Source organism: Pelodiscus sinensis, chromosome 8 (genome assembly GCF_052426305.1).
Source record: "Pelodiscus sinensis isolate ZL-2025 chromosome 8, ASM5242630v1, whole genome shotgun sequence".
Lineage (NCBI taxonomy): Eukaryota > Metazoa > Chordata > Testudines > Trionychidae > Pelodiscus > Pelodiscus sinensis.
Genome location: NC_143059.1, coordinates 16,548,519 through 16,574,532, shown reverse-complemented (window position 1 = coordinate 16,574,532; position 26,014 = coordinate 16,548,519). Strand labels below are relative to the sequence as shown.

The following is a 26,014-nucleotide window of genomic DNA, read 5'->3' as shown; positions in this document are numbered from 1 at the left end:
CACACCCACAGTCCCCTTTATTCAGCACTGGTGAGGTCGCATCTGGAGTACTGCATCTAGTTTTGAGGCCCCCATTACAGAAAGGATGTGGACGCATTGGAGAAAGTCTAGTGGCAGCCAACAAAATGATTAGGGGGCTGGAGCACATGACTTATGAGGGAAAGCTGAGGTATTTGGGCTTATTGAGTCTACAGAAGAGAAGAGTGAGGATGGAGAGAGGCTTTCTTCAGTGGTGACAGGTGACCAAAGAAGGGGCAATGGTCTCAAGTTGTAGTTGAGCAGGTCTAGATTGGATATTAGGGAAAACTATTTCACTAGGAGGGTGGTGAAGCACTGGAATGGGTTAGCTAGAGAGATGGTGGAACCTCCATCCCTAGAGGCTTTTATGTCCCAGCTTGACAAAGCCCTGGCTGGGATGATTTTGTTGGGGTTGGTCCTGCTTTGGCCAGGGGGTTGGACTCGATGACCTCCTGAGGTCTCTTCCAACTCCAGGATTCTGTGATATTATAAACATACTAAAATCTTAATACAGTAGTTCAGTGAGTGATTCCTGTGCCTTAATTACTTCTGTGGAATAGCAGTGTGGCTGTCCAGGAATAAATCTTTCTGTGGATGATGAAAGAGCTGCATATTTTAAAAAATAGGTTTGATGTAAGTTTTCTGACTAAATGAAGAGATGCTTAAATTTGAGTCTTAGTCCTCTCAATATCCATGCCATCTTTTTGTCTTAATTTAAAGAATCTGTCTGAGCTGTATCTTATAGGAAGAAAAATTGAGGTTGAAGAACTTTGAACAATGACTGTAAACCTGAATGTTGTTGTAATCAGTTAACAGTGTCTTAGAGGAATAATGCAGTGGGTTCTGGTTCTCCAGAAATTGCTTTAGGTTTCTTAGATATAATTTGTTTCAGAGATGAAGGAACATGATCAATATACAGTAAACTTGTGATAATCCGGCACCTTTAGGACCCAGCGAGTGCTGGATTATCAGATATGCCGGACTATAGGAAGGGGGGGGCTATGACAGGTCTGGGGTGGAGTGGGGGGGATGCGCTCTTTGGCGCTGCGGGACTAAACCGGCAGCACCCCATCTGCTCTGTCCCAGACTTCCCCAAGTCAGAGCATGCTGTGCCTGGGCTTCCCGGAGTCAGCCGCTGGTCAGTTTCAGCAGCGGCTGACTTGGGGAAGTCTGGGGCAGAGCAGCTGGGGTGTTGCTGGGTTGGTCCCGCAGCGCCGAGGGGCGATGCTACGGAACCAACCTGGCAGCACCCCAGCTGCTCTGCCCCTGGCTTCCCTGAGTCAGCCGCTGGTCAGTTTCGGCAGTGGCTTAATCGGGGAACCCGGGGGCAGAGCAGCTCCAATTGTCCGGCTGCCCGGAGCACTTCCGGGTTCCAGATGGTGCCGGACCATCAGGAGTGCCAGACTATTGGATGCCGGGCCACTGGAGTTTTACTATATAGGCAGTCCCCGGGTTACGTACAAGATAGGGACTGTAGGTTTGTTCTTAAGTTGAATCTGTATGTAAGTCGGAACTGGCGTCCAGATTCAGCCGCTGCGGAAACTGATCAGTTCTGACTTACATACAGATTCAACTTAAGAACCCCAGGCATCCCCAAGTCAGCCGCTGCTGAAACTGATCAGCGGCTGATTCCAGGAAGCCCGGGGCAGGGGCTTCCTGTAGTCAGCCACTGGTCAGTTTCAGCAGCAGCTGACTTGGGGACGCCTGGGGCAGAGCAGCTGGGGTGCTGCCGGGTTGGTCCAGTAGCGCCCAGAGCGGCGCTACGGGACCAACCGGCAGCGCCCCAGCTGCTGTACCACAGGCGTATGGAGCAAAGCCGCGGAGCACGGTGGTAGCGGGACAGCCCAGACGCGCTGTGGCTGTCCTGCTGCCCTCGGGCTCTGCGGCTTTGCTCTGCTTTGCTCCCTGTCCCCCTGGTCTGCAGACCAGGGGGACGGGGAGCAAGCGGCAGAACACGCGGGCAGCGGGCAGCCCAGACGCGTCTGGACTGTCCGCTGCCTGTGTGCTCCGCGGCTTTGCTCTGCTTTGCTCTCCGTCCCCCTGGTCTGCTGTAGACCAGGGAGAGGGCCCCGTTCGTAACTGCGGATCCGACGTAAGTGGGATCCGCATAACTCGGGGACTGCCTGTAGTATCTTTTCTCTTAAAGTTAAAAAAAAGCTAGAATAAAGAGCAGCTGCTAAAAGAGATCCACCAACATTGGAACCTAAAATTTATCTCCTTCATTGTCTTAAAATCCAACTTACCTATCTACTTTTATTTCTGCTCTATCTTTCTTTGTATGGAAAATTTGGATAGGAAATAAAACATGGTGCAAAGAGTGGATATCCGCGTTGTAACAGATCTCTAATTTACTTTGTCTGTAATCCAGTTGGCCTTATTGCCTTTCCTAGATCTGGTGATCAGGAGAAATAAGGTTCTGGGCTTCCTTCTGCAATAGAAAATCAATATAGTTCTTCAGCCTGTAATTTAGAGATGTTTGCATAGAGCACTGATATTCTCTCTGCCTCTCCTTGGATCCTTAATTTGAATGAAATGACAGTGGACACTTAATTAATTTTGCAAATACTGCTATCCTACATATAGGATTGATTAATTAAATCCTTGTGAATTAATGTAGAAAGAATGTCAATCAGCCTGATGAGACACATGAAACTAGAAATGGCATGTGTTAATCCCTCTTGCCACCCATCCTCAGTATGTTGATGTTTTCCTTAGTGTCATGAGCACTGTCTGTAGTAAAACAAACCAAAAAGCTTAACTCAGGACCTTGGTGGAGACTATTCTAGGGTTGCCAGATGGTCTCCCAAAAAATACTGGACACCCGATATTTTTTGGTCGAGCCAAAAAAAAAAAAAAAAAGGAATGCAGGATAAGCGGCGATCGTAACCCCACCTCCCAGCTGGGACTCCCAGGCTGGGAGGCGGGGCCACGATCAGTGTTGGGAGACTGTGATTCTGCAGAAGCCTTGCGGGGGCGGGCTCCCAGCCATTTCCCCCGTCCCCACCAGGCTTCTGTGCAATCAGAGGCTCCCAGAGCCGATGGTGGTCCCGTCTCACCAGGCTGGGAGTCCCAGCTGGGCCCTGATTGCTGCTCTGGGTGCTTCAGAAGCCTAGCCGGGGCAGGGGGAGTGGCTGGGACTACCAGCCACTCCCCCTGCCCCGGCTAGGCTTCTGAAGCACCCAGAGCAGCGATCGTGGATCCACTTCTCAGCTGGGACTCCCCACCTGGTAGCGCTCTGGGTGCTTCAGAAGCTTTGCGGGGCCTTCAGAAGCCTTGGGGGACTCCTAGGCAGGGAGGCGGGGCCGCCATCAGTGCTGGGAGCCTGTGATTGCACAGAAGCACTGATGGACTCCCAGCCACTCTCCCCGCCCCCGCCAGGCTCCTGCGCAATCACAGGCTCCAAGCGTCGCTCGTGGTTCCGCCTTTCAGCCACTCCCCCCACCCATGCTATGCTTCCCGTCCAGTGCGCAGCTGGAAAAATAAAAGAATATTGGACTTTGCACAGGTGCTCTGGTGGCCATTCTGTCCATAGCAATCACTGCTTATTTGCGAGATAGCGTTCAGTCGGTCTGGACGCTCTCTTTTGCAAAAGCGCATCACTTTTTTGATGCACTTTTGCAGTGTGGACGCTCTCTTGTGCAAAAAGTTTTTGTGGAAGATCTCTTCCAAGAAAAGCTTCTTGCGTAAGAAGCCTGGAGTCTAGATGTAGCCTCAGTTGGTCTGGATCAGATTTGTGAGACCAAAGATATGCTCTTTCGTTTGGACTCATCTCTGACCCTGTGCCTTTTAAAAGGGAATTGCAGAAGTTGGCTCTATAGTAACTTTCTTTAAAAGAGTTAAGCAGAACTGGTGAAGTAACTCAAGCGTCTAGGATGCCAAAATAACTGCAGTTCTGCAAGGCAGTTTTCATCCAGTTTCTGCAGTGGGAACATGATTTCTGCTAGAGCTGAAGAAAACCCATTCTTAGTCCTTGGGAGGCGCTCGTACCCAAGTCTGCCCTCTGGTATAAACGAAAGAATAATGACTATGCTAGAAGCTGAGATGTAATATCTGTGTTATTAAATTAACAAAATACAATTAATTTAAAATGCTAGTGTCACCTTATACTTATGTGCAGTCTGTTACGGCTGATTATGATACTTATTAAAAATTTAAAGTGAAAAATGAAGTGCTGTTTATCTAGTTACCATTTTCACTTTTTAAATGCAAATATTACATATTCTTAATAATATATTGATGAACTGGCATTAGGGTTTGATTTTTAAGTTATTTAGTGGTGTTGCCCCTTTCTGGAATTTGAACATTGTTAACTCTTAGCCTGAATAATACCCAGATATCTGTCTAGGTATTATTCAGTGAATGCTAAACATCTTGTTTACAGTATGTGTTCAGTCTGCAAAGGGTTAAAATTAAGCTTCCTCAAGCAGAACCTTCAACTTGTACTTTGAGCAATGCTGTGATACTTATTAGTCTTGTTCAAACTTCATTTCTTGGCTCTGCAAAAGATAGGTTAAAGATTGGCTGAAACCGATTTCTTGGCCTTGGCACGTTCAGAGATCCCTAAATCAAGGTGGAGATGATGCATTCTTTTCACAGTACCTGGCCTTGAGAGAAACTAATTTATAAGCCATTTGGTTCAAATCTAATGTTATTGGTAGGACTTGTGTTACTCATGGCAAAAACAGGCTCAGTTTCGCCTCCTAACATTAAAATGAGATTGTGAGGTCCCCCTCCTCCTGGGGTCTCTAGGTAATTTGTAAGCTATTTGATGGCATGTGTAAAATAAATTGATAATATCAGTGAATATCCCCATCTTGCAAACTAATTGGTGATACTGCCGCTGACTGTCTCATGACCTAAGGACTGATTATACGTGTAGTGCAATTATAACACAACTTTTGCATCTCTGATAAACACACACATTATTCCTTCAATCTGGATTTTCTTCACTGTTTCATTCTGATTTTTGCTGCTGCTGCTATTTTTTGGCAACAAGGACAGTAACGTATTGCCCAGTGGTTTTATAAAAACATTGTTAGCTAGAAGGCTGCAAATTATTTCATTTTCCATGATCTTACTTATAGACTTTGTAATTTTTATACTTTTAGGTTGTAGGAAGAATTTTAGTGAATAAAAGTTTATGGACATACCATTGTTTTCAAAAGAATATAGGCATTTTAAGAGGAGAATTGCCAGAAGTACCTATAATGAACTCAAATTTGCTACGTATTTTTGTTTTCCAAAAAATGCATTGGGCACCAAAAAAAACCCCAAAACAAATCATAACCAACACACATCCCTGAGAAATAAGGGAATTAAGTTTCTCCCTCAAAAAGCTTACAACTTAAATTATATAAGTGAGGATAATAAATTAAAAGTTTGGGAAGGAAGGACAAAAGTTATGGTGTGATGAATCTGTTAAAAGCTGCTTTTTCTTGTATTGCCACATTTCACGGCAGAAGTGAATTAAGATGAAATTTTAATAAAAGCTAAAATAATGGAAACTGGGAACATAGTGAAGGTGCTAAGTTATTCCCAATGTTGAAGGTTTCTGTCAGAGCTAGCCTTCCATTGGAATATTGTACTACTTGCTTTCAGAGCAGATACCAGTATAGTACATGAGATTGCTCCTTCATCTGATAAATGTCTTGAAAACTATGTCAATGTGCTTGTTAAATATGGATTTCTCCAAGTACGTGGTGAATGTGGCATGCATTACAATGTGGAAATACAGAACATCTTCCCTTTTCCCTGAGAGTAAGAAGTTATGTTATAGCCTGCCTAAGCTTCCACAGTGTATTGTCTTGACCAGAACATACTGCTTCTTTAGCTTTGTGCTTTTTTTTGTCTCCCTGCCTCCTCACCAATGGGCACACTGTAGGGTTTTATGGCTTGCACGAATCTGACTTGGACAAGGTTTTTCGATTGCCTACAACCACCTTCATAGGAGGAGATGAGACTGCTCTTTCTTTACGAGAGATCATCAAGCGGCTGGAGGTCAGTGTGGTGATTTATCTTGTGTAACTGCTTTCATCCAGATGGAAGTGAGCTGCTGTTGTCTGCGTGTATGAAATTGGTCCATTCCACTAGAGCTGATAATACATTCTATACAAAAGGGAACTTACAGTGGCATTCAAGGTGATCCTAGAAGTTTCTATAATGTTAGAAGCTGTAGGGTCATCTTTCAAATGCCCCAAATAATCAGAATAATTGACAAAGTAGTGGTAAGCCATGCAACACAATACTAACATAGACCCATATCTTTTAAAGGGATCATGCTGGCAGATCACTTAGCAGGATAAGGAACCCTAAAACATTCCTTTGGGGTTTTTTTGGGTTTGTCCCACACAAACTCCTTGTAGGCCATCAGCTTTCATTCCATGTATTTCCCTAGAATGCGTTGTGAGCTCGATCCTGCAGCTTTGACATCAATGTGATTCTTTCCTGAGTAATGATGTTGGAATTGGACCCTAAACACATGACAACAAAATACAGATTGGAAATGGCTTGTATGATAGAGGTTTCCCCTCTCTCCTTGTATAGCTATATACTTCCCCCAATTGCTGATTTAATTATGCCTTATAAATTCAGTGAAACTGGAAATGTTTAATAAAAGAATGTGGGAAGAATGAGATTATTATATTCACTAATATTACAAATGAATCAGGTTAGTGCCTGATCTTGTTGGATGTTCCTGTGTATAGTACTGAATGCTGTCACCACTGGCTCTTCAGCACTTTGTAGGATAAGATTCAAAGTACATACAGGGACACATAGGGGATCCATAGTCATTTTCTACATTGCAGTCTTAGAATGTATCTTTTATATTTGCTTTGTGGCTGACCATCTTATCTGCCTGATACTTGTGTGGCAATTTTTAAAGTGCAAGGATTTAAAATATACTTACACCTCACATACTCATGGAAAAAATATGCTATAAAGGAAAAAAAAAAAATTTAACTGCAGAAGTTTGGATTAGCTTTGACTACATTATCACAATCAGACCCTCTTGTATATTTGGATTTGGTATTTTTCCCTTCCGGACCCCCCTCGCCATAGGAATCTCTGTGTTTGATGATGCTATTTGCTTCCTCTCTATGTGTAATATATCTTTCCAGTGAAGATTTTCTCTAAAATAAATAGTATAAATAAAATTAATACCCACCATGACAAACTGAGGAATTACTTTCAAAATATGTTGATGTTGCCATTATCAAAGATAAAACTAGGTTACTTTCTTTACCCTCCCTAGTTGGAATTTTGAACCAGATTTTTAAGAAATGACTGGTATCAAACAATTTGCATAAGTGTTTCATAAATACCTTTTCCAATGTCTTCATTGATTTCAGGTGACACTTGGAAAAAATCCCTTTGGATATATTTTTATAAGCAGTTTTCTTTTTTTTTTTAATGGAGTATCGAAAGCAATGTCTGTGATCTCTTTACAATTTTTTTGTCAGTTAAGTGAACTTCATCAATCAATTTAAGGCATGTATATTGACCTGCTTTTAAATGGTTATTACCAGTTTAGAAGAATCTTCCAGACTCTGGGTGTCTTAAATATTAGGCTTTGTGGTGAATTTTGTAGGGCTTGAGGTCAGGAAAATTTGGGATTTAGTAAAGAACTGAATTATATCCCCTAAAAAGGATGAAAACAAGCGGGGAAGGGATAACTTTTTAATACAGCGAGGTGTGCAGAAGTGATAATGGAAAGAAGTTATTTGCCTTAATTTTAAAATATCTTTCCTACTTCTCCCTCTTCATGAGCTCCCAAAGTTGTGTCTGAACTTCATGTTTTACCTCCTAGAATACATACTGTCAGCACATTGGACTGGAATTCATGTTCATCAATGATGTGGAGCAATGCCAGTGGATCCGGCACCAGTTTGAAACTCCAGGCGTCATGAAATTTACAAATGAGGAAAAACGGACATTGTTGGCTAGGCTGGTACGCTCCATGAGGTATGTTGGGTTTGGCTAGCAACATTTTGTTTTCTCTTTCTTTTTGAGGGAAGGAAGGGATTTTCTTTCTCTGGTATTCCATGGCTTTTGTGACACAGCCAATTCACTTTTTTGTGTTGTAGGTTTGGAAGAATATTTTAGTAAATCAATCCATGTAAGTAGTTCATAGTTTGTCTGAAAAGAACTCTAAAGTGCTGCTGATCCATGATACTCTGTATTTTGCCCCACTCGGGTACCACAAAACTGAAAAGCCATTGTAACTGTCCCTCAGACTTTCCTTGGTGTGAGGAGAATCCCCTGGTGGTGTGTAAAATAGATGTACTCACCTATGCCCAATACAGGGTGAGCATCTCTTGGGTATCGGTGGCATAGCCAGGTTTTTCCTGCAACCCACTGATGGTCCTCGGGGTCAGGATAATAGACATAAATTCCCAGGCTTCAAAAAGCTGTGCCAGGAGAGAACAGGATTTGGAAATGTAAATGACTTAAAACTGTGCTTATTCTCCCTCTTCTGAGCTATGCTAAAGACAGCGTTAGAACGCTGTCTGAGCCACAGATTTTTTTTTTTTTTCATTTCAGTGACCTGTATTTAACAAGTTGGAGCCCTGTCTAGTTCCCAATAGATCAAGATCCACATCTCAACAATCACTCCCATCATTGATACCCATGTTGACTGTCTCAGTCGTGGGGCCCTGCAGCATGGAGGCTGAATTATCTACTTGCATGAGGAGCAAGGCTTTCATTTCTCAGTGTTGTTGATCTGTCATCTTTGACAAACAGTGCCGTCACCACAGGATAGTGACGCTGATTTAGAGTGATTAATGGAAATGTTTCTTTATTAGACTCTTTCCACCCCCACACTCCAAAAAAAGAGAGAGGCGAGGCAGTGGAATGCTTTACAAATGAAGTTGTAATAGAAAGTATTAAAGTTATTGTCACACTGTGGTATTTGGGAGTGTTTTCCATTCTAGTGGCAGCAGTACATCATGCCTGTCCAATTTTAAATTTTAATGAAACAAAGGAATTTTACTCAGATACTTAATAGTCAGGTGAGCATGGCATTCGCGTGATGGATTATTAAACAACCTATCTGTATGACTTTTCTTCATTTATCTTCCTGACTCAGGGATTTGCATTACTTCTGCCTCTGTAAGCTGTGGAAGGACACAGTTTTGACCAACAGGAAGGAGCCAAACACCTTACCAAATTATTTTGCCTATGGAAAATATAGGGGGAAAAATATTTTAGATAAATTACTATTCCAGTCAGCTGTGGACACATTTTCTATTGGAAAAAGGATTGAAAATGCTAAATCTGTTCATGTGCAAAATCTGCTTTGTACTGCTTGGGTTTGCAGCCTTGTAGCTCAGAGAGCATTGTCACACTACGAATAATATTTTTTAAATGTTTGTTCCTTCCTGTGTTGATAATATCACCTTAGATTTTATAGTTCAGTTTTAATAATCTAACTGCTGCTTATTTGTGCTGTTGCTGCTGGTAGATTTAGAAATGGCATCGGACTCAGTTTTTCATTTTAAAAAATATATCCATTGCATATCTCTAGAGATGCGCGCACACACAATAAATACAGGCAGTGTTAGATCCTGATTCTCCAGTCTGATTCATGTGGTCATACCAGATAGTGGGATCAAGACCTTTTTAGGCAAGTCTGGCTCTTACCCTCCATGCTTCTCATGTTCAAATCCCCATGGTGTGTTTAGTTTGTTAGTCTCATAGGGAGGATGTTTAAATCTAATGAAAGCTGGTATTTTAAAATGCGCGCGCGCACACACACACACGTTGTAAAAATTTCTACTAATTTCAGGCAAAATTTAGGTTAAAGCTAATTCACTTGGCCTGAATTAGCTGTCATTGTCCCTGATTGTTTGGGGACCTGACTGGTGTAATTATTATGTGGAACTGTAGGTTACGTCTGAGATGTCAGACCCTGGGCAAGATGTCATTTTCAGAATATAAACTGGTCAGAATCTGCTCAAAGTACTAATATAGCCATAGAACACCCTTCTAGTTGTGGTAACCAAGTCCTTTGTTTCTTAAGATGTTACAGACTGTCCTTCAGGTAAGGGATGCCGATACTTCCGCACTGTCCACATATGAGCATGATGCCTTTTGAACCACCATAAAGGCTTTGGTTTTTTAAATGCTATTTTAGAGCCCAAATATAACAGGGTGAAGAACAGAGTCTGCAGGGAGACGGGGAGCAAAGCCTTGGAGCACGCCCGCAGCGGGACAGCCCAGGTGCGCTTGGGCTGTCCCGCTGCGGGCATGCTCCGCGGCTTTGCTCCTCGTCTCCCTGGTCTGACCAGCAGACCAGGGAGATGGGGAGCAAAGCCTTGGAGCACGCCAGCAGTGGGACAGCCATGGCGCGCCAGGACTGTCCCGCTGCCCGCGTGCTCTGCGGCTTTGCTCCGCGTCTCCCAGGTCAGCAGACCAGGGAGACGGAGCAAAGCTGTGGAGGACTTGGGCAGTCCCACCACCCCCGTCTCCCTGGTCTGCTGGGGGGGGGGGGCGCTACAGCTAGTGCCCCCCCCCCCCCCCCAGCAGACCAGGCTTTTCTTGCCTATCCCTGGGGTAGAGCAGCTGGGGGCTGCTGGGCTGGTCCTGCAGCGCTGCTCCGGACCAACCCGGCAGCACCCCAGCTGCTCTGCCCCAGGCGTCCTGATTCAGCCGCTGCTGGTCAGTTTCAGCAGCGGCTGAATCAGGACGCCTGGGGCAGAGCAGCTGGGGTGCTGCTGGGAGCAACCCAGCAGCACCCCAGCTGCTCTGCCCCAGGTGTCCCCAAGTCAGCCGCTGCTGAAACTGACCAACGCTGACTACAGGAAGCCCGAGGCAGAGTTGCTCTGCCCCAGGCTTCCTGGAATCAGCCGCTGATCAGTTTCAGCAGCAGTTGACTTGGGACGCCTGGGTTTCTTAAGTTGAATCTGTATGTAAGTCAGAACTGGCGTCCAGATTCAGCCGCGGTTGAAACTGATCAGTTTCAGCAGCGGCTGACGCCAGTTCCAACTTACATACAGATTCAGCTTAAGAACAAACCTACAGTTCCTATCTTGTACGTAACCCGGGGACTGCCTGTATTTCTGAAAATTCCATACTTTATTCCTGGCTCAGTCCATCTCTTCCCCAGCTCTTGCTCTGAATTCACACAAAGAACTGAAACAGGCAGGACCTGTTTTCCTGATTCAGATTTCTCACTCTCTTCACATTGGCTGTCCTGGCTCTCTGCCAAAATTTCCTGGATACCCACTTTTCAGGCAATTGAACTGAATGGTTGGGGTGTCCAGAAAAGTGGTGATAGATCCCTCCCATCTATCACCACTTGCATCAACATTCTCTGTGCCAGCAGGGAATCCGTAATCTCAGAGTGTGGGGGCTCTGCACCCCCCCATCTGTAATCAGATGCGACTCTCAGCCAGCAAGTAGAACAGAAGGTTTATTTGTTAACAGGGATTCCGCATAGATAGACTAGTTAACACAGGAACCAGAAGAAGTCAGTACAATCCATCTTGGGGAGAGGGGGCCCAGAGCCAGCACCCTGGGCCCACTCCCTGCATCCTTAGCCAGCCGAGACTAACTCTCCGCAACTGGTCCCAGCTCTGCAGGAAGCCCTACCTCCTCTTTCGTCCCACTTCCTGGGCAAAAAGGTGTCACCTGACTGCTTCTCCCACCTAGGCTCAGGTTACAAAGAGCCTGAGCTATTTTTGGGTACGTGCTAAGACAGGGCAGCCTGGAGCAGCCTTGCACTCAGTAAGAGCTGCACCCAACATTCCCATCCCCATCCCCAGACAGGCTCTAGTGCAGTGCCCAAGGAAACTGAGGCACCTGCGCGTGCACGCACACGCACATGCACACGCACAGCATTCCAACAGAACAGTATGGGACAGTAGGAATCACACACAGTGTAACAAAGCGAACAGAGTAAATACAATCTCCACTATGTCACATCCCGGCCTTGGATTGGTATCGCTTCTGTCACCCCAATACTAAACCCCTTTGAGAACTCAGGAAGGCACACTTGGGAATTCCTTCCAGTGAGGTAACCTCAAGCTCTTTTTACCCTCCCTCTGGAGAAAGCCTGAAACCCAGCCGCTGAGATCAGCTCAAAATTGAATTAATTTATCTTAGTAGGCTGGCTGTGCAGTTTTAGACGTGTACACACAGAACCTTCCTTCTTCTAGGGCACAGGAATCAGATCACAGTTTTAAATGGGTGATTTTTTTTTTTTATGCAGAAACACCGTTCCCCCCCGCCCCCTCCCCACACTTTTGGTAAAGTGTTGCTTGGTTGCTAGGTGTTAGAGCAGCTGAACAAAGGATTAAAACCGTTGGGTGAAATTAGAGTTTTTGGCAACAGTCACTGCTGTTGAGGTTTTTAAGTTTTAGATCAGAAGAAAGAATTTGCAGCATTCTGCTTGGCGAATAAGCTGAGTATTAATGGACATTGTGACATTATCTAGCCTTGCATTACACTGATGATGTAACCACTAATGTTATTTCATGGAGATTTATTTTTCTTTGTATTCAATATCTTTAAGCTTTATAAATTACCCTTTCAGCATTTGTTAAAAGCCACTTTAACTGTGTGCAGTGCCTCTGGCCCTAACCCATTAAAAGATGGAACAACATAGAACTGTCAGTAAAGGACAGATTTTATGTGTGTAGTTAAGGATTCCTGAGGCAGAGATTCCAGTATAGTGGCTCCTGGCAAATTACCAATTCTTACATCACTTGTCTGAGGAGCTGTGCCAATCAGTGTTCCCTCTAAGATTTTCCATACATGAGTGGGGAGAGTTGTTTTTTTTTTTCTTATGCACCAATATTGACGTCATGTGCGCTTGTTCAGATGTGTGCCACTGTGGCATCTACTAGTTAGTTTTTGTGTTTGTTTTATATATTCACACTTACGCGCGTACACATACACATTTAAGTTACATAATAATTATCCCTTGTTTTAGTATTTTTTAACAAGGTGCATGATCCTGCGTGCATGCACACACCCTGAAAACCACCCAGCTTGGCACCCAGTCTCATTCCTATCCAGCCTTCCTCCCACTCTTCCTGTTTCCATTCATTTCCCCAACCCTTATGCCCCCATCCTGTGCACCCTTTACCACTAACCCTGCACTGTGCGCCCTTTGCCCCTAACTTCGGCACAGTGCACTCTTCATCCAACCCTTATACTTTCTTCTCAGCCCAATCCAGTCAAAAAGTGTAGTAATTTTTTAAGCATAAAAAAAATGCATTATCCCTCCCTGTTGACTCTAAAGCTCATTCTGCAGTTACAAATTAATGACATTCAGAAGATGAATTTAGGGATATCACCAGTATCTACATATAGCGTCTGCATGCTTTAGACTCCTGTGAATCATAGAAAAGTCCCTTTTTAATATGTTATCAACTACATATAGATTTAGCATTAATAAAAAATAATCCATCTTCATTAAGACATTTTTAGCTTCCTCTACACTCTGTCTGTCTGTCTGTCTATGTGTGTGTGTGAGAGAGAGAGAGGTGTTGAGAGAAATAACTTCCACAGGGAGAAAAATAGTCATTGGCATAATGAACACTATTGACATGATTGATGCCTTCAAAAGTGGCAAGAATATAGAGGGTCAGAGAGAATTGTTTTCTTTTGTGTGGTTTAGGCTCTTACATAAATATGAACAGGGAGCAGAACATTTCTCTAGTCATCTGCCATCTATTTTAACCCTCAGATGACTGCAGACTTACCTTTTGAGAGCCCGAGGATGAGCCCTTTAGTGGAGCAGGATCCCTGGCACCCCACCATGTGGCCTGGCTCTGGCCCTGGCTGTTGCCCCCCACCACGTGGCTCTGGTCCTGGTCGGGGCCTCCAGAGCAGACTCCACCCATGGCTCGGCTGCAACTCTGGCCTGGCCAGTGTTGTGGAAGCAGGCGCTGCCCGCAGTGCGGCTCCAGCCCCAGGCAGGGCTGCTAGAGCAGCCATGGCCCACGGCACAGCTCCAGCTCTGGCCCTGGGAATGCCAGAGCAGGTGCTACCACTGCACGAGGCTCAACCAGGGATTTCCCTACACCCCCCCCCCCCCCATGGGGTATATACCTCCCCTGAATTTCCCCAACACCTCCCCCAGTTTTGTGAACTATGGGCCATACAGTCCACCTTCACCCTCACGGTCTGACCCCTCCATTGGTCCTGACACCCCCTCTTGTAAATTCGAACCCTCCCCCCTAATTTCAATTCCTGGGAAGGCTACTGGGCTCAACTGCGACTCTGGCCCAGCCAGGGCCGCCGAAGCCACCCACCACATGGCCCTTGGCTTTAGTCCTGAGAGAGGGCTGAAGCTAGGGCCAGGGTCATGTGGGGGCTGCCCTGCTGATCCTGGAATGGGACAGTCCCCACTTGGCCTTGCCCTGGAAAAACTGAGCAGCCATAGTGTAGCTCTTCTCAGGAGGTGGGCGGATCTGAATTCTTGGTGTGCACCTTAGAGGGAACACTGGTGCTAGTGACTAGCTTTTCCAAGATTTCCCCTGGAATTGCACGTTTTCAGATGCAAGTTTTTATATTGCCATTTTCCTTATTTATTCATTGAAACTTCCAGAAGACATGGGACTCTCTTTTGTCTCCTCTTGGATCTCCAAGATGATGTTTTCTTCTGACATTCTGCCAGCATGAGAGATGTTTCCCTGTTGTAATCAGTGGGAACTTCACGTAGTGAGAGCAGACTAGAAAAGCCAAAATTTGAGGTTATGCAGAAATTTCTGTGCTTTGATTTTGTCCATAATATTTTCAAAGTATCAGGATTGAATCTCAAAGTGCTGGTGAGAAATATTAAAGGTGAGCAATAGTGCAAGAGAGAGAGAAATCCTTCCTTTTTTTATAGACTTATTTTCCCCCAGTAAAATTCATGCTTGAAAAATGAGTAGCTATTGAAAAGTCTTCTCTAAAATTACCGTGGGAATCTTGTATTACTTGTCTGAATGCCCTTCAGTTATTTCAAAATCAACAGTCTGTTTCATTTTCTTTCTTACTGTTTTTCTCTCCCTCTTTTGGCAAGGTTTGAAGACTTCCTTGCCCGCAAGTGGTCTTCAGAGAAGCGCTTTGGTTTGGAAGGATGTGAAGTTATGATTCCTGCTCTTAAGACCATCATTGACAAATCCAGTGAAATGGGAGTTGAATATGTAATAATGGGGATGCCTCACAGGTAACTGTTCTTTGAAAACAAAAAAAGCAAATAATAATGGGCTTATTTGAACACTGTGATATACGCTGCTTTAGGGTTTGGGGTCAGAGACTGGGAATATGATATGATTAGAGAGGCTGGTAAAGCTGATTAGTTATCCCAGCTAAAGGATATATTGATCCCAGCTAAAGGATATATTGAGTATCAATATCTGACTCTTAAGGGAGTTCTCTGCTAGTGAGGGGCTAAAGCTTTCACAGTGGGAGACTAATCAAGGACCTGCTTTTATAATAGCACATAAGTCTGGCAAGCATTATACTTAAGATCTTAAACAGTAAAGGGCAGAATAATTTAAAAAGGGAAATATTCTTTTATTTAGAAGTTGAGATGCTCATTTGTTTGTGGGATTTCTGTTTGCATCCCAGGTTCAAGTCTACTTTTTGTTCACACTTTCATTTGTGCTCTGTCTCCCCCTCTCCTTCCCTCTTTCATCCCCCAAACATGGCTGCTGAGTCACAGATGCTTGCTGAAAGGATAGTCTGTTTTCTTGTATGTGAGAAAACAGCTCCATATAATTCAAGGAAAATTTAAAAAAGGGATAGGAAAAATTAGCAAACAATATATTCCTCAAACAAGGGGAAAGGGTTCATAATTCCATACTATTTTCTCATAGCCTTTTACTAGGAGCTGCTTTTCATAATCATGGAATGATACATTAACTTCACAAAACTGTGTAGTTTTGTTTTAGCTTAAATAAAAAATCAAGAAATGTAAAGTGAAGAGCTGTACAAGCCACTCCAGGGATTGTTAGTTGGCTGCTAGTGCATCTTTTGACCTTCTGCCACCACAATATGACTGAAGCAAGCAGCAGTAGCTCACTGTGTCTTATTGCTAGAACCATTCATTAAAATGTATATTCAGAGGACCATTTCCTGCCTGCACTTGGGTATCCATGAGAGTAGCTGTGCATGTGTTTCTAAAGGCAAAATATGGTGCCCTATTTTCCCCAAACTCCTCCAGTCTCTCATCTGTATGTAGCTGGTCTAGATAATAACACTCTACTGGTGGGATGTTAGAGTTGTGATAGAAAGCCACAAAAGAAAAATTTCTAGCTTGTGATTCAATACCTAGGCACTATGGAATGCTAATAGAGATGCAGTAGGGATACTCTGATGTCCCTATAGGAAGGGTGGGATGTGTAGTGTGGCTGGAGATTAAGATACAGTATTTTCAATATTTATAATACTTATAAGTTTCCAAAATTGCTTTGTAATATTTCATCACTGAACATTCTGTTGTTGTTTAGAGGTAGGTTGAATGTACTGGCCAATGTCATCCGAAAGGAATTGGAGCAGATCTTCTGTCAGTTTGATCCAAAACTTGAAGCAGCGGATGAGGTGCGGATGACATGAAACCTTATTATTGTTAGAGGATAAGTTCAGGCTATGGATAGTGAGTTGTTCTGGGTGCTCTTGTCCATGAAAATATACAGTACTAGGAACTATTAAAGTGCATATTTTTAAATGATCAGAATCAGAGGTTGTTCTTTAAGAAGTGTCCCTATGAGTGCTCACCTTAGGTGTCTGAGCACCACTGTGCTTCTAGTCGGAGATTTTTAGGTAGCAGTGCCCCCAGTCAGCTGCACATGTGGAGCATCCGGCGCGCTTTTTTTGAAACTGCTACTCTGCATGTGCAGCCAACTGTCCCTTCAGTTTCTTCTCTATTGCCGTTGGCTTTGGTTAGAACCCAGCAGCTGTCCTCAAGTGTTAGTGTTTTCAGATAGCTATGTATTAATTGCAGTTTCCTGTTTTTTCTCAGTTTAACAGTTCACAACTAATAGTGTAGTTAGAAAAAAATGTTTTTATAGGACAACTAGAGTTAGTTCTAAGCTTTTAAGGTTCCTGCATTCCAGGAACTGCTTTTTTTCTTGGGTCATGCCTGATTCACCAGGCTTTAAAGGGTGTATATAACCTGCAGACTGTCCATTCCTGTCTGACAGATTCCCAGTGTGTCTGCTGCTGGGGTGAGGAGCACTTTGCTGCCCAGTGTTCCCACTGCAAGAAACTCACATCAAGGACCAGGAAAGCCAGGGAGCTACAGCTAAAAATCATGATTCTTGAGAAAACAGTCTGACCTGCTTCTGCACCTTACACTGCCCAGGCAACCATCTCCTGATGTGGCCTCTGAGGCGTGGCTCCCAAAAGGATGAGCCCCACAGACTCTGATAGGGCTCAGGTGCCCAAGAAGAGATCCCATTCCTTTTCAGGGGCTGATTCCCCCTTGAGGAAATGCTCTCTGCTTAAGAAAGCTGCCCCAGCACCGGCTGCACCAAAGTTGCCGGAAAAGGAAGCATCTGGCAAGTCTGACTCTGATGGGGGCTGAGGCTCTAAGGAGAAGGCTCAATCCTTCTCCAAGGCACGGACAGAGGCAAAGCAAAAGCCTTGGACGTCGGCACAGGCCAAAGCACTACCTGCACTGACCATGGTGCTGACCAGACAACATTCAGCATCGTCACTGAGCACCATCATGCTGCTACCTAAACATCGGACACCTTTGGCATACAAAGCAGACTACACTGCTGGTGTATGGTAAGCTTTTGGCACCAGCAGTTACGCCTATATTGCCACAAGTTGCTCTGGTACTGGCGCCACTGCCTACTAGATTAGCACTGCAAATGTTCACCAACAGAACTGATCTCGTGGTCTCAATGCTGGGGTCGCTATTGCTTGTCACCAACTGCACCCCAAATACATCCCATTTTAGTTTGTCTTCTACTCCAGCAGGATCAGCTCCACCACTGTCCAGTGACGACGACGACGGACCTCTGAAGGTACATACTCCAAGACATTCTTCTGCCAAGCCATGTCAAGCCAACAGCCTCTCCAGTGGCAATCACCACAGTGTCTGCAGCCACCAATCCTTCCCAACTGGCTGTATTGGGACCCACGGGCTGCATACTGGGCACAGCAACCACAACAGCCGCAGCAACCTACCCCAGTACCCAGGTCTCAGGGATCTGCCACCTAGGTGCCTGACCAATCCATCTCCGAGGGAGAGGAGAGAGGAGGCTGATGTAAGAGAAGCAAATACCTGACTTTCCTCCACCCACTGTTATTCTCCTCCCCTGATGACTCAATCATAAACCACCTCCAACTGTGGGGGATGATTTTAAGTCACTCCAGAAGCTCTTTAAAAGAGTGGCAGACTTCCTGGCAATCCCATTATCAAGCATGCTGGAGAATCAACATAAGCTGACAAAAATGCTTCGTGCCTCACTGCATGTTAGGCTCACACTCCCTGTGATAGAGCCAGAAAAACCCACAATAACTCCGACATGCAAAAGGTCGGACAAAAAGTATTACATAGCCCCCAAAGGGGAAGACTACTGTTTCTCCCAATCTACCCCAAATTCTCTGGTGGTGCATGCTTTTAACCAGTGGGGTAGGCAGCAAACAGTCCGCACAACACCTTTTGACGAGGACTGGAGAAGATTGGACTTGTTTGGGGGTAAGGTGTACTCTTTCTACAGCTCAGAGTCCCCAGTTATATGGCACTACTGACTACCTTTATTGAATTCCTCCCAGACAACAAGAGAGCAATTTAAATCAGATGTCAATGAGGGTGCTCTAATCTCCTGAACAGTCCTACAAGCCACATTAGATTTGGCCGACAAATAGCTAGATCCATCTCATCTGCACAGGATGCCTATTTTCATAATGCTATACACCCAGCGCACAGAAGCTTCTTGGTGGCAACTCTCTGGATTCCCCAGAGAGGTGCAGTCTATAGTCGAAGATCTGCCCTTCAAGGGCACTAAGCTTTTCACTGAGTCCACCAAAACCTCACTCCACACTTTGAAGGACTCATGAAACACGCTTGGCATCCATGTCCCTGTCACAAAAAGAAAGCAGGGAAAGGTGGTTTACACAGGTACAGACCAGCAGCGCCTTTTAACCAACAACATAGGCAATACAACAGGAACCAACCATGGCAGAATAGGCTAAGACAAGTGTTTGACCAGCCATCAGCCCCTCAACCATCCACTTCATGTCAGACCTTTTGAAGTGTTGGTTGAAGGTCTGACAGCTCCAGTATCTCCATAGCAGCAATCATCTCATCCACAACATTTGGCAACAGACTAGCCTCATTTTATCCAGGGTGGCACAACCTCACTGCTGAAAGATGGGTGCTTGAAATTATTCAAACAGGTTACTGTTTCAAACAGGTCATCCCATTTTCAGTAACCCCTCCCTTCCAACCCCCTTGCCTGTCCCTCTTCAGGGACCCCTCTCATGAAGAGGTACTCCTGCATTAATTGGACCATCTCCTTCAACTAAGGGCTATAGAACATGTACCACCAGACTGCAGGGGCAAGGGATTTTACTCCCATTATTTTCTCACAATCAAAAAGGCGAGGGGAAGCAGGCCATTCCTGGACCTCCACAACTCAATCAGTTCATTCAAACTTAGCATTTCAAAATGGTAACCCTAGCCACTGTAATTCCTACCTTGGAGAAAGGAGCCTGGCCGTCTACCCCCAACCTTCAGGATGCCTATTTTCATAACTTTATACACCCAGCACACAGATGCTTCTTCCAATTCACCATCCGAGACCTCCACTTCCAGTACTGAGCTGCCATTCGGACTCTCAGCAGCCGCATGGGTCTTTTCTGAGGTCCTAGCAGTGGTGGCAGCACACGTGACAAATGGTAATTACCATCTTCCCATACTTACATGATTGCCTACTGAAAAGTCCCAGAGCACATGACATACAACAGGCAGTATCAACACCAGGGCCCTATTGGATACCTTGGGGCTTCAGATAAATATTCATAAATGCATGCTCATTCCCACTCAGCATCTGGAATTCATAGGGGCACACTTGGACTGCCTCATGGAACCAGCATCCCTACCAACAATTGTGGATTTCCTATCAGCAATTGTGGATCTCCTATCATTACCACAAGCGAGTCTGTGCATCACAGCTTGACAGTGTCTTCAACTTCTGGGAAACATGGCAGCAGCCACATTTGTGGTACCATACACTTTCCTCTGTATGAAACCATTGCAGGCATGGCTATGCATTGTATACAGACCACACGGCCACCATATAAACAAACAGCTCACTATGCCCTCCAAAATAAAGAACTCTGTCCGGGTGACCATGTGCAACAGTGTTTGTAAGGGAGTGCCCTTCCAACCGACACAGCCATCTGTAACAATTGTATGGACACATCACTGATAGGATGGGGAGCTCACCTAGACCACCAGGTCATCCAGGCACAGTGATTGCGGGAAGACGCCAGGCAGCACATCAATCTGTCGGAACTCAGAGCAGTTCACAATGCCCGTTTGCACTTCCTCACCTTAATTTAAAACAGAACTGTGCAAGTACTCATGGACAGCCTCATCACAATATTTTATGTAAACCAGCAGGGTGAGGCCCTATCCTACCAGGAAGTGGTTAATCTATGGGAATGGTGCATCCCCTGAAAAATCCACCTAATCGTGACCTATCTGCTGGACAAAGAAAATGTGCTGGCAGACAACCTCAGCAGGCACTTTCTACAGAACCATGAGTAGGAACTCAACCCTTCAGAGCTGATGCTTCTATTCAGATGGTGGGGATTCCCCATAGTGAATGTGTTCACAACCCTGTTGAACACCCAGTGCCGCAGCTATTTCTCCGGGATGGGGATAGGCCACCACTCGAGGGGACCCGTTCAACATAAACATTTTTATGCCAGGGTCATTCTCATAGCCCCCCCGTTGGCCCAGACAAATATGGTATCCGTGCCTACTATAAACAAGCATAGCTCCACCATGGCCCTTCCCTGCTGCTCACGCAGCAGAATGAGCAGCTACATCATCCCAAGGTACAGACGCTACACCTCCAGGCATGGCTTCTGGCTGGCTGGCTCCTCACTAAGCTGTGTTTCCTGCATCTGTGCAGGAGGTCATAATGAACCTGTAATCATAGACCCACTACAAGAAAAACGTATAAACATAAATGGCACCATTTCACAGTATGGTGCTCTGAACAGAACTGTGCACCAGCATCCATAGACTGCCTATAGATTCTCCAGTATTTACTGTGTCTAAAGCATTCTTGTCTCTCCCTTGGCTCTATCAAGATGCACCTGGATGCAGTCACAGCATTCAGTCCCCCCCAGATGGTCATTCTGTTTTCGCACACCCATCTGTCAAATGCTTTTTCAGGGGCCTGCACAATATGTCTCCACCAGTGAGACACCCAGCTCCAGTGTGGGACTTAAATTTAGTGCTGAGAGAAATAACAGGCAAACCTTTCGAACGCCTAGCCATCTGCTACTTCATCTCTTGATGAAGGTTTCCTTTCTCATGGCAATTACATCAGCACGTAGAGTAGGCAAGTTAGGGTTCTCATGACGGATGTTATCTTTTTATAAAGTCTTTTGTGCGCACCCAAAATTCCTCCCGAAAGTACTTACCTAATTCCATTTCAACAAACAGATTTACTTACACATCTTCTTTCCTAAACCTCATAAGGACAGCAGGAAAGCAGCTTTGCATACCTTAGATGTCTGCAGGGCAATTGCATTTTACCTACAACACACTAAGCTCCACAAATCTTCAAGGCTCTTCATTTCAACCAGAGATGTCTCAGGGTCTACCTATTTCAAAATATGGGACTATCCAGATGGTCTCAGGATGCATACATCTTGTATATAGCATATTCCAACAGGAGCACCCAGCGACCATACAGGCTCATTCCACAAGAGCAATGGCAGCATCCATGGTCTTCCTCCAGGGTTTATCGATAGAGATTTGCAGAGCTGCCACCTGGGCTTTGACATATAAGTTTACCAACCACTATGCCAGCCAGACATATCCTGCTTCCAGTACTCAGTTAGGCTGAACAGTACTCTCTGTAACCGATTCAGGTCTCCCGAAGCTCCCTCCACCAAGCACAACTACTGTTTTGTAATCACCTAAGGTGGAGTACCCACAGCAACACTTCTCGAAGACGAAAGGAAGATGTCTCGCCTGGTCCAGTAAATAAGGTTCTTTGAGATGGAGCACCCACAGGGAAACTGCCACCCACCCTTCTTCCCCTCTGCTTCAGAATCTTCCATGTCTGGGGCAGAGGACGAACTGAAGAGATGGTTGACTGCACATGCGGAGTAACCGTTTCAAACGCCGCATTCAGACAGCTCCGCACGCGCAGTTCACCCTGATCACTGCTACTTAGTATCTCTGATTTAGAAGCACAGCGGCACTCAGACACCTACATGGACAACCATCTTGAAGGACCTCAGTTACTGTACCTGGTGAGTAACCATCCTTTCATTGGTAACTTTATTGTTTACAAATTCAGAAAGATGCCTAGTCATTAACTCTAAACAATCATCAGGGTTACTCAAGTCACAGGGTACCTCTCTAATGTAGTTTGTTAGCTCCAGCCATCTTCCTCTGTTTTGTACAGAGACAAGGATGTTGTCAGTGCTCACTTACTATTAAGTGTTGGATTCTGATACCAGAGTATTGGAAACAGAAACAAATGTTTAAAATTTGAAATTATTTTCAATAAAAAAATATCATCCAGAATGTCATGTAACAGCTAGCCAGATTCAGTTTTCAATATGAAGTGGAGCTTTTAGATATTGAACTGGAAGTAGTGTGTGTGGCTGGTATACATGAATCTTGACTGTCTCTTGTGTGGTAGGGCTCTGGGGACGTTAAATATCATTTGGGAATGTATCACGAGAGGATCAACCGAGCAACAAATAAGAATATCACTCTGTCGCTTGTGGCTAACCCATCTCATTTGGAAGCAGTTGACCCTGTTGTTCAGGGGAAGACCAAAGCTGAACAGTTTTACAGAGGGGATACAGCGGGGAAAAAGGTAAAATTACAAACATACTATGATAATTTTGCTGGTGTTTTATATGTGTGTGTTTTTCTAATAGACCGATTTACAAAAGTTTTGAGGGGCAGAAGTGGGAGATTCAGTGACTTAAAGAAAAGTTTCTTTATGTAATTGGAAATGTTAGTCTTGGAACTAACCTAGTAATTTTAAATTAGCACAGGGTAAAGTGTCCTAATTCTTTGATTAGTAGGTTGATTAACTTAGTTTCTGAATTTGGAAACCTCAGGTTGTAACTTTCACTCAATTGAGAGTCAAGCAAAATAGTGTGAATGCATTTCTTACTTTTAAAAAATATATATCAATTGTGGTAATTCATAAAAATCCTTCTCGATCATATGGTGCTGGGCATTTTCAAAAAACATAATAAAATGTGTATGTCCCAAGGAACTTAGTTAAACTTCTTCTTCCCTAATGCTTTTTTAAAAATTCTTTCTTCTCTTAGGTCATGTCCGTACTACTACATGGAGATGCTGCCTTTGCTGGACAGGGAGTGGTTTATGAAACCTTTCATCTCAGTGACCTCCCGTCATATACCACAAATGGCACTATTCATGTTGTGGTCAATAACCAGGTGAAAAACAAAATTTATTAAGCAGTTTGGGTTTAATGACTTCCCATATTTTCCTTTGTTTTATTCTTGTCATGGTAGATTGTGTACAAGCCCTCTTTCATTGACTGGAATGATCATACCCTTAAATTAGTCAGCACTAAGAATGTTCAGAGGAGTGTAATTGACTAATCACGTAGTCGGTACAATTTGTATTGCCTACATGATTAGTCGGTAAGGGAAGGCACTCTGTCTTGGCTTGTGCCAGTCCAGGAGCAAAGTGCAGAGATGCAGCGGGGGTATGTCTCGGACCACTGTGAGCTGGGACGGAGCCGGGACTGCTGCAGCTCAGTATTTTAAATGTAGCAAGAGCCAGGTGGCTCTTACTACATGTAAAATACAGAGCTGCAGCAGTCCTGGACTGGAGTGAGCAGGGGCTCAGTCCTGGCTTGCGCCAGATCCAGCAGCCCCTATCCGTGGCCAGCCCCGGACACCATGAACAAAGGCTGCTCCAGCAGCAGCCCCTGTTCATGGCTTCCTAGGCTGGCCATGGGCAGAGGTTCCTCTAATAGCAGCCCCTGTTCTCAGTGACTGGGACTGGGCCCACCGCAGGCAGAGGCTGCTTTGCAGCAGTGTGGAGGTTGGGGTGTTGCAGGCAGAGAATCTGACATGTGCTGCTTTGGTGCACCAACTCCTGTTCTCCCCCACAACCCCCCATTGCTACCTCTGATACAGAGGCAGCAAGTGGAGGGGGGGGGGGGGGAAGTGAGTAGTTGATTTGACTACCCGATAAGCTCAGGCTTATCAGGACAGACCAGTGAGAGAGATTTAAACTTAACCACTTATTTTTTTTTATTGAAAGTTCAAGCAATTACAATAACCAAAGAACTTTACAAGTAGAAGAGTCAATACAATTCCCATTAGCAGTGCAAGACAGATAAACACAGCACAATCACAATATAGGCTTTAGCTATGATTCGTTATAGGCTAACTTATTACTATGCAATATAGTTTTGTTTCCTATAGATTTTAAAGAGGGTTAGCCTATTATATCTATAATGCAAAGCAGTTAATGTAAAATTAACTATACTACAGTGTTCAAGCCTGAAGCACTTACCATTCAGCCTTGATCCCCAACACTCACTGGATAGAAGGTCGTGGTCTTGTTCCTTCCCACATGCTGAGACATCTTAGACTGCATGATGTGGATGAACAGACCCCAAACTTGTGGTTACGTGAACATAGTTTCGTGTCCACTCTGTTACTCCCTCCCAAAGCACATGTGTGCAGAAGCATCCTTTACACAAGCGAGATTCGGTTGCTTCACACTTTGTTGCTATGTGGTGTTCCAGCAATGAGCACTTCTTTATTCTAATACCCTTAGATATGCTACTCATTTTACTTAACATTATTTGTTCAATCTTTAATTTATGCCATTATCCTAAGTTGTTTACCCCTTTTATGGTAAGCACTTTCGTAAAATATGGGGTGTGCCTTTTGTGTCATCCCTTATTTCTATAAGCCGCGTCATAATAATTCTGGAAATTTTGATCATGCTTGTTTTTAATGGTATACACTTTAATGATTTCAGCAGTTTAAGCAACTTATTAGTAGACCTTGCCCAATGACTGAGGGCACGAACGTAGCAGTTTCAGCGCTTTAAGCAGTTTATGGTCAGGCCTTTACCCCATGACCGAGGCCAAAAAGTTACATTTCCACATACTTGCTTCAGCCTGAGGCCTGCCTGCATGCTTACTAGCATCAGACTTAACAGGGCCTTTCTTCTTAGCCAGAACTCATGTCAAGCCAGAGAAAGCCGTGCAGACTCCTCAACACTTACCTTCCAAATTGAAAGGCCTGTAATTACTGTCATGTAAATAACTATGTATAAAGCAAAGATTTCAGGCGTTTAAAACAAAAGCAAAAAACCCCCAAACTCTTTCTCCCTCTTTATTAACAAACTTGTTTTTTTTTTCTTAGATTGGCTTCACCACTGATCCCCGCATGGCTCGCTCATCTCCATATCCTACAGATGTTGCCCGGGTGGTCAATGCACCCATATTCCATGTGAATGCTGATGACCCTGAAGCAGTGATGCACGTGTGCAATGTAGCTGCAGAATGGAGAAACACATTCAATAAAGACGTGGTTGTGGATTTAGTAAGTTCTAGGTTTATCCTAACTCTTCACTTTGCATATTTTAAGATAAGTCGTAATGCCATATTTCTTACTGTGTTCATGTACGTTGTTGAGCTCATCCCTGTTTTTGTCTGGCTTCAGTGCTACTGCTTGTATTGTATTTGTGCCTGGAGCAGGGGCTCAGGACACACCCCTCCAACATGCTATAAAAACTGAATGGCCCACCTGTTCTTCAGCAGCTGTTTTTATACATATAAGAGCT

The 26,014-nt window shown here is 44.5% G+C and overlaps 1 protein-coding gene across 3 annotated transcripts in view; it reads left to right on the top strand.

Moving 5' to 3' along the window:
- The window catches only part of OGDHL (oxoglutarate dehydrogenase L), a 127,069-nt gene that overhangs the window by 51,379 nt on the left and 49,676 nt on the right, over nt 1–26,014 (top strand). For all 3 annotated transcript variants that reach the window (XM_075934808.2, XM_075934807.2, XM_006112394.5), the window contains exons 5-11: nt 5,900–6,015; nt 7,826–7,980; nt 15,032–15,178; nt 16,464–16,554; nt 22,863–23,042; nt 23,509–23,637; nt 25,594–25,773. In XM_075934808.2, coding sequence (XP_075790923.2) covers nt 5,900–6,015; nt 7,826–7,980; nt 15,032–15,178; nt 16,464–16,554; nt 22,863–23,042; nt 23,509–23,637; nt 25,594–25,773 — 998 coding nt within the window. The remainder of the gene's footprint in view (nt 1–5,899; nt 6,016–7,825; nt 7,981–15,031; nt 15,179–16,463; nt 16,555–22,862; nt 23,043–23,508; nt 23,638–25,593; nt 25,774–26,014) is intronic.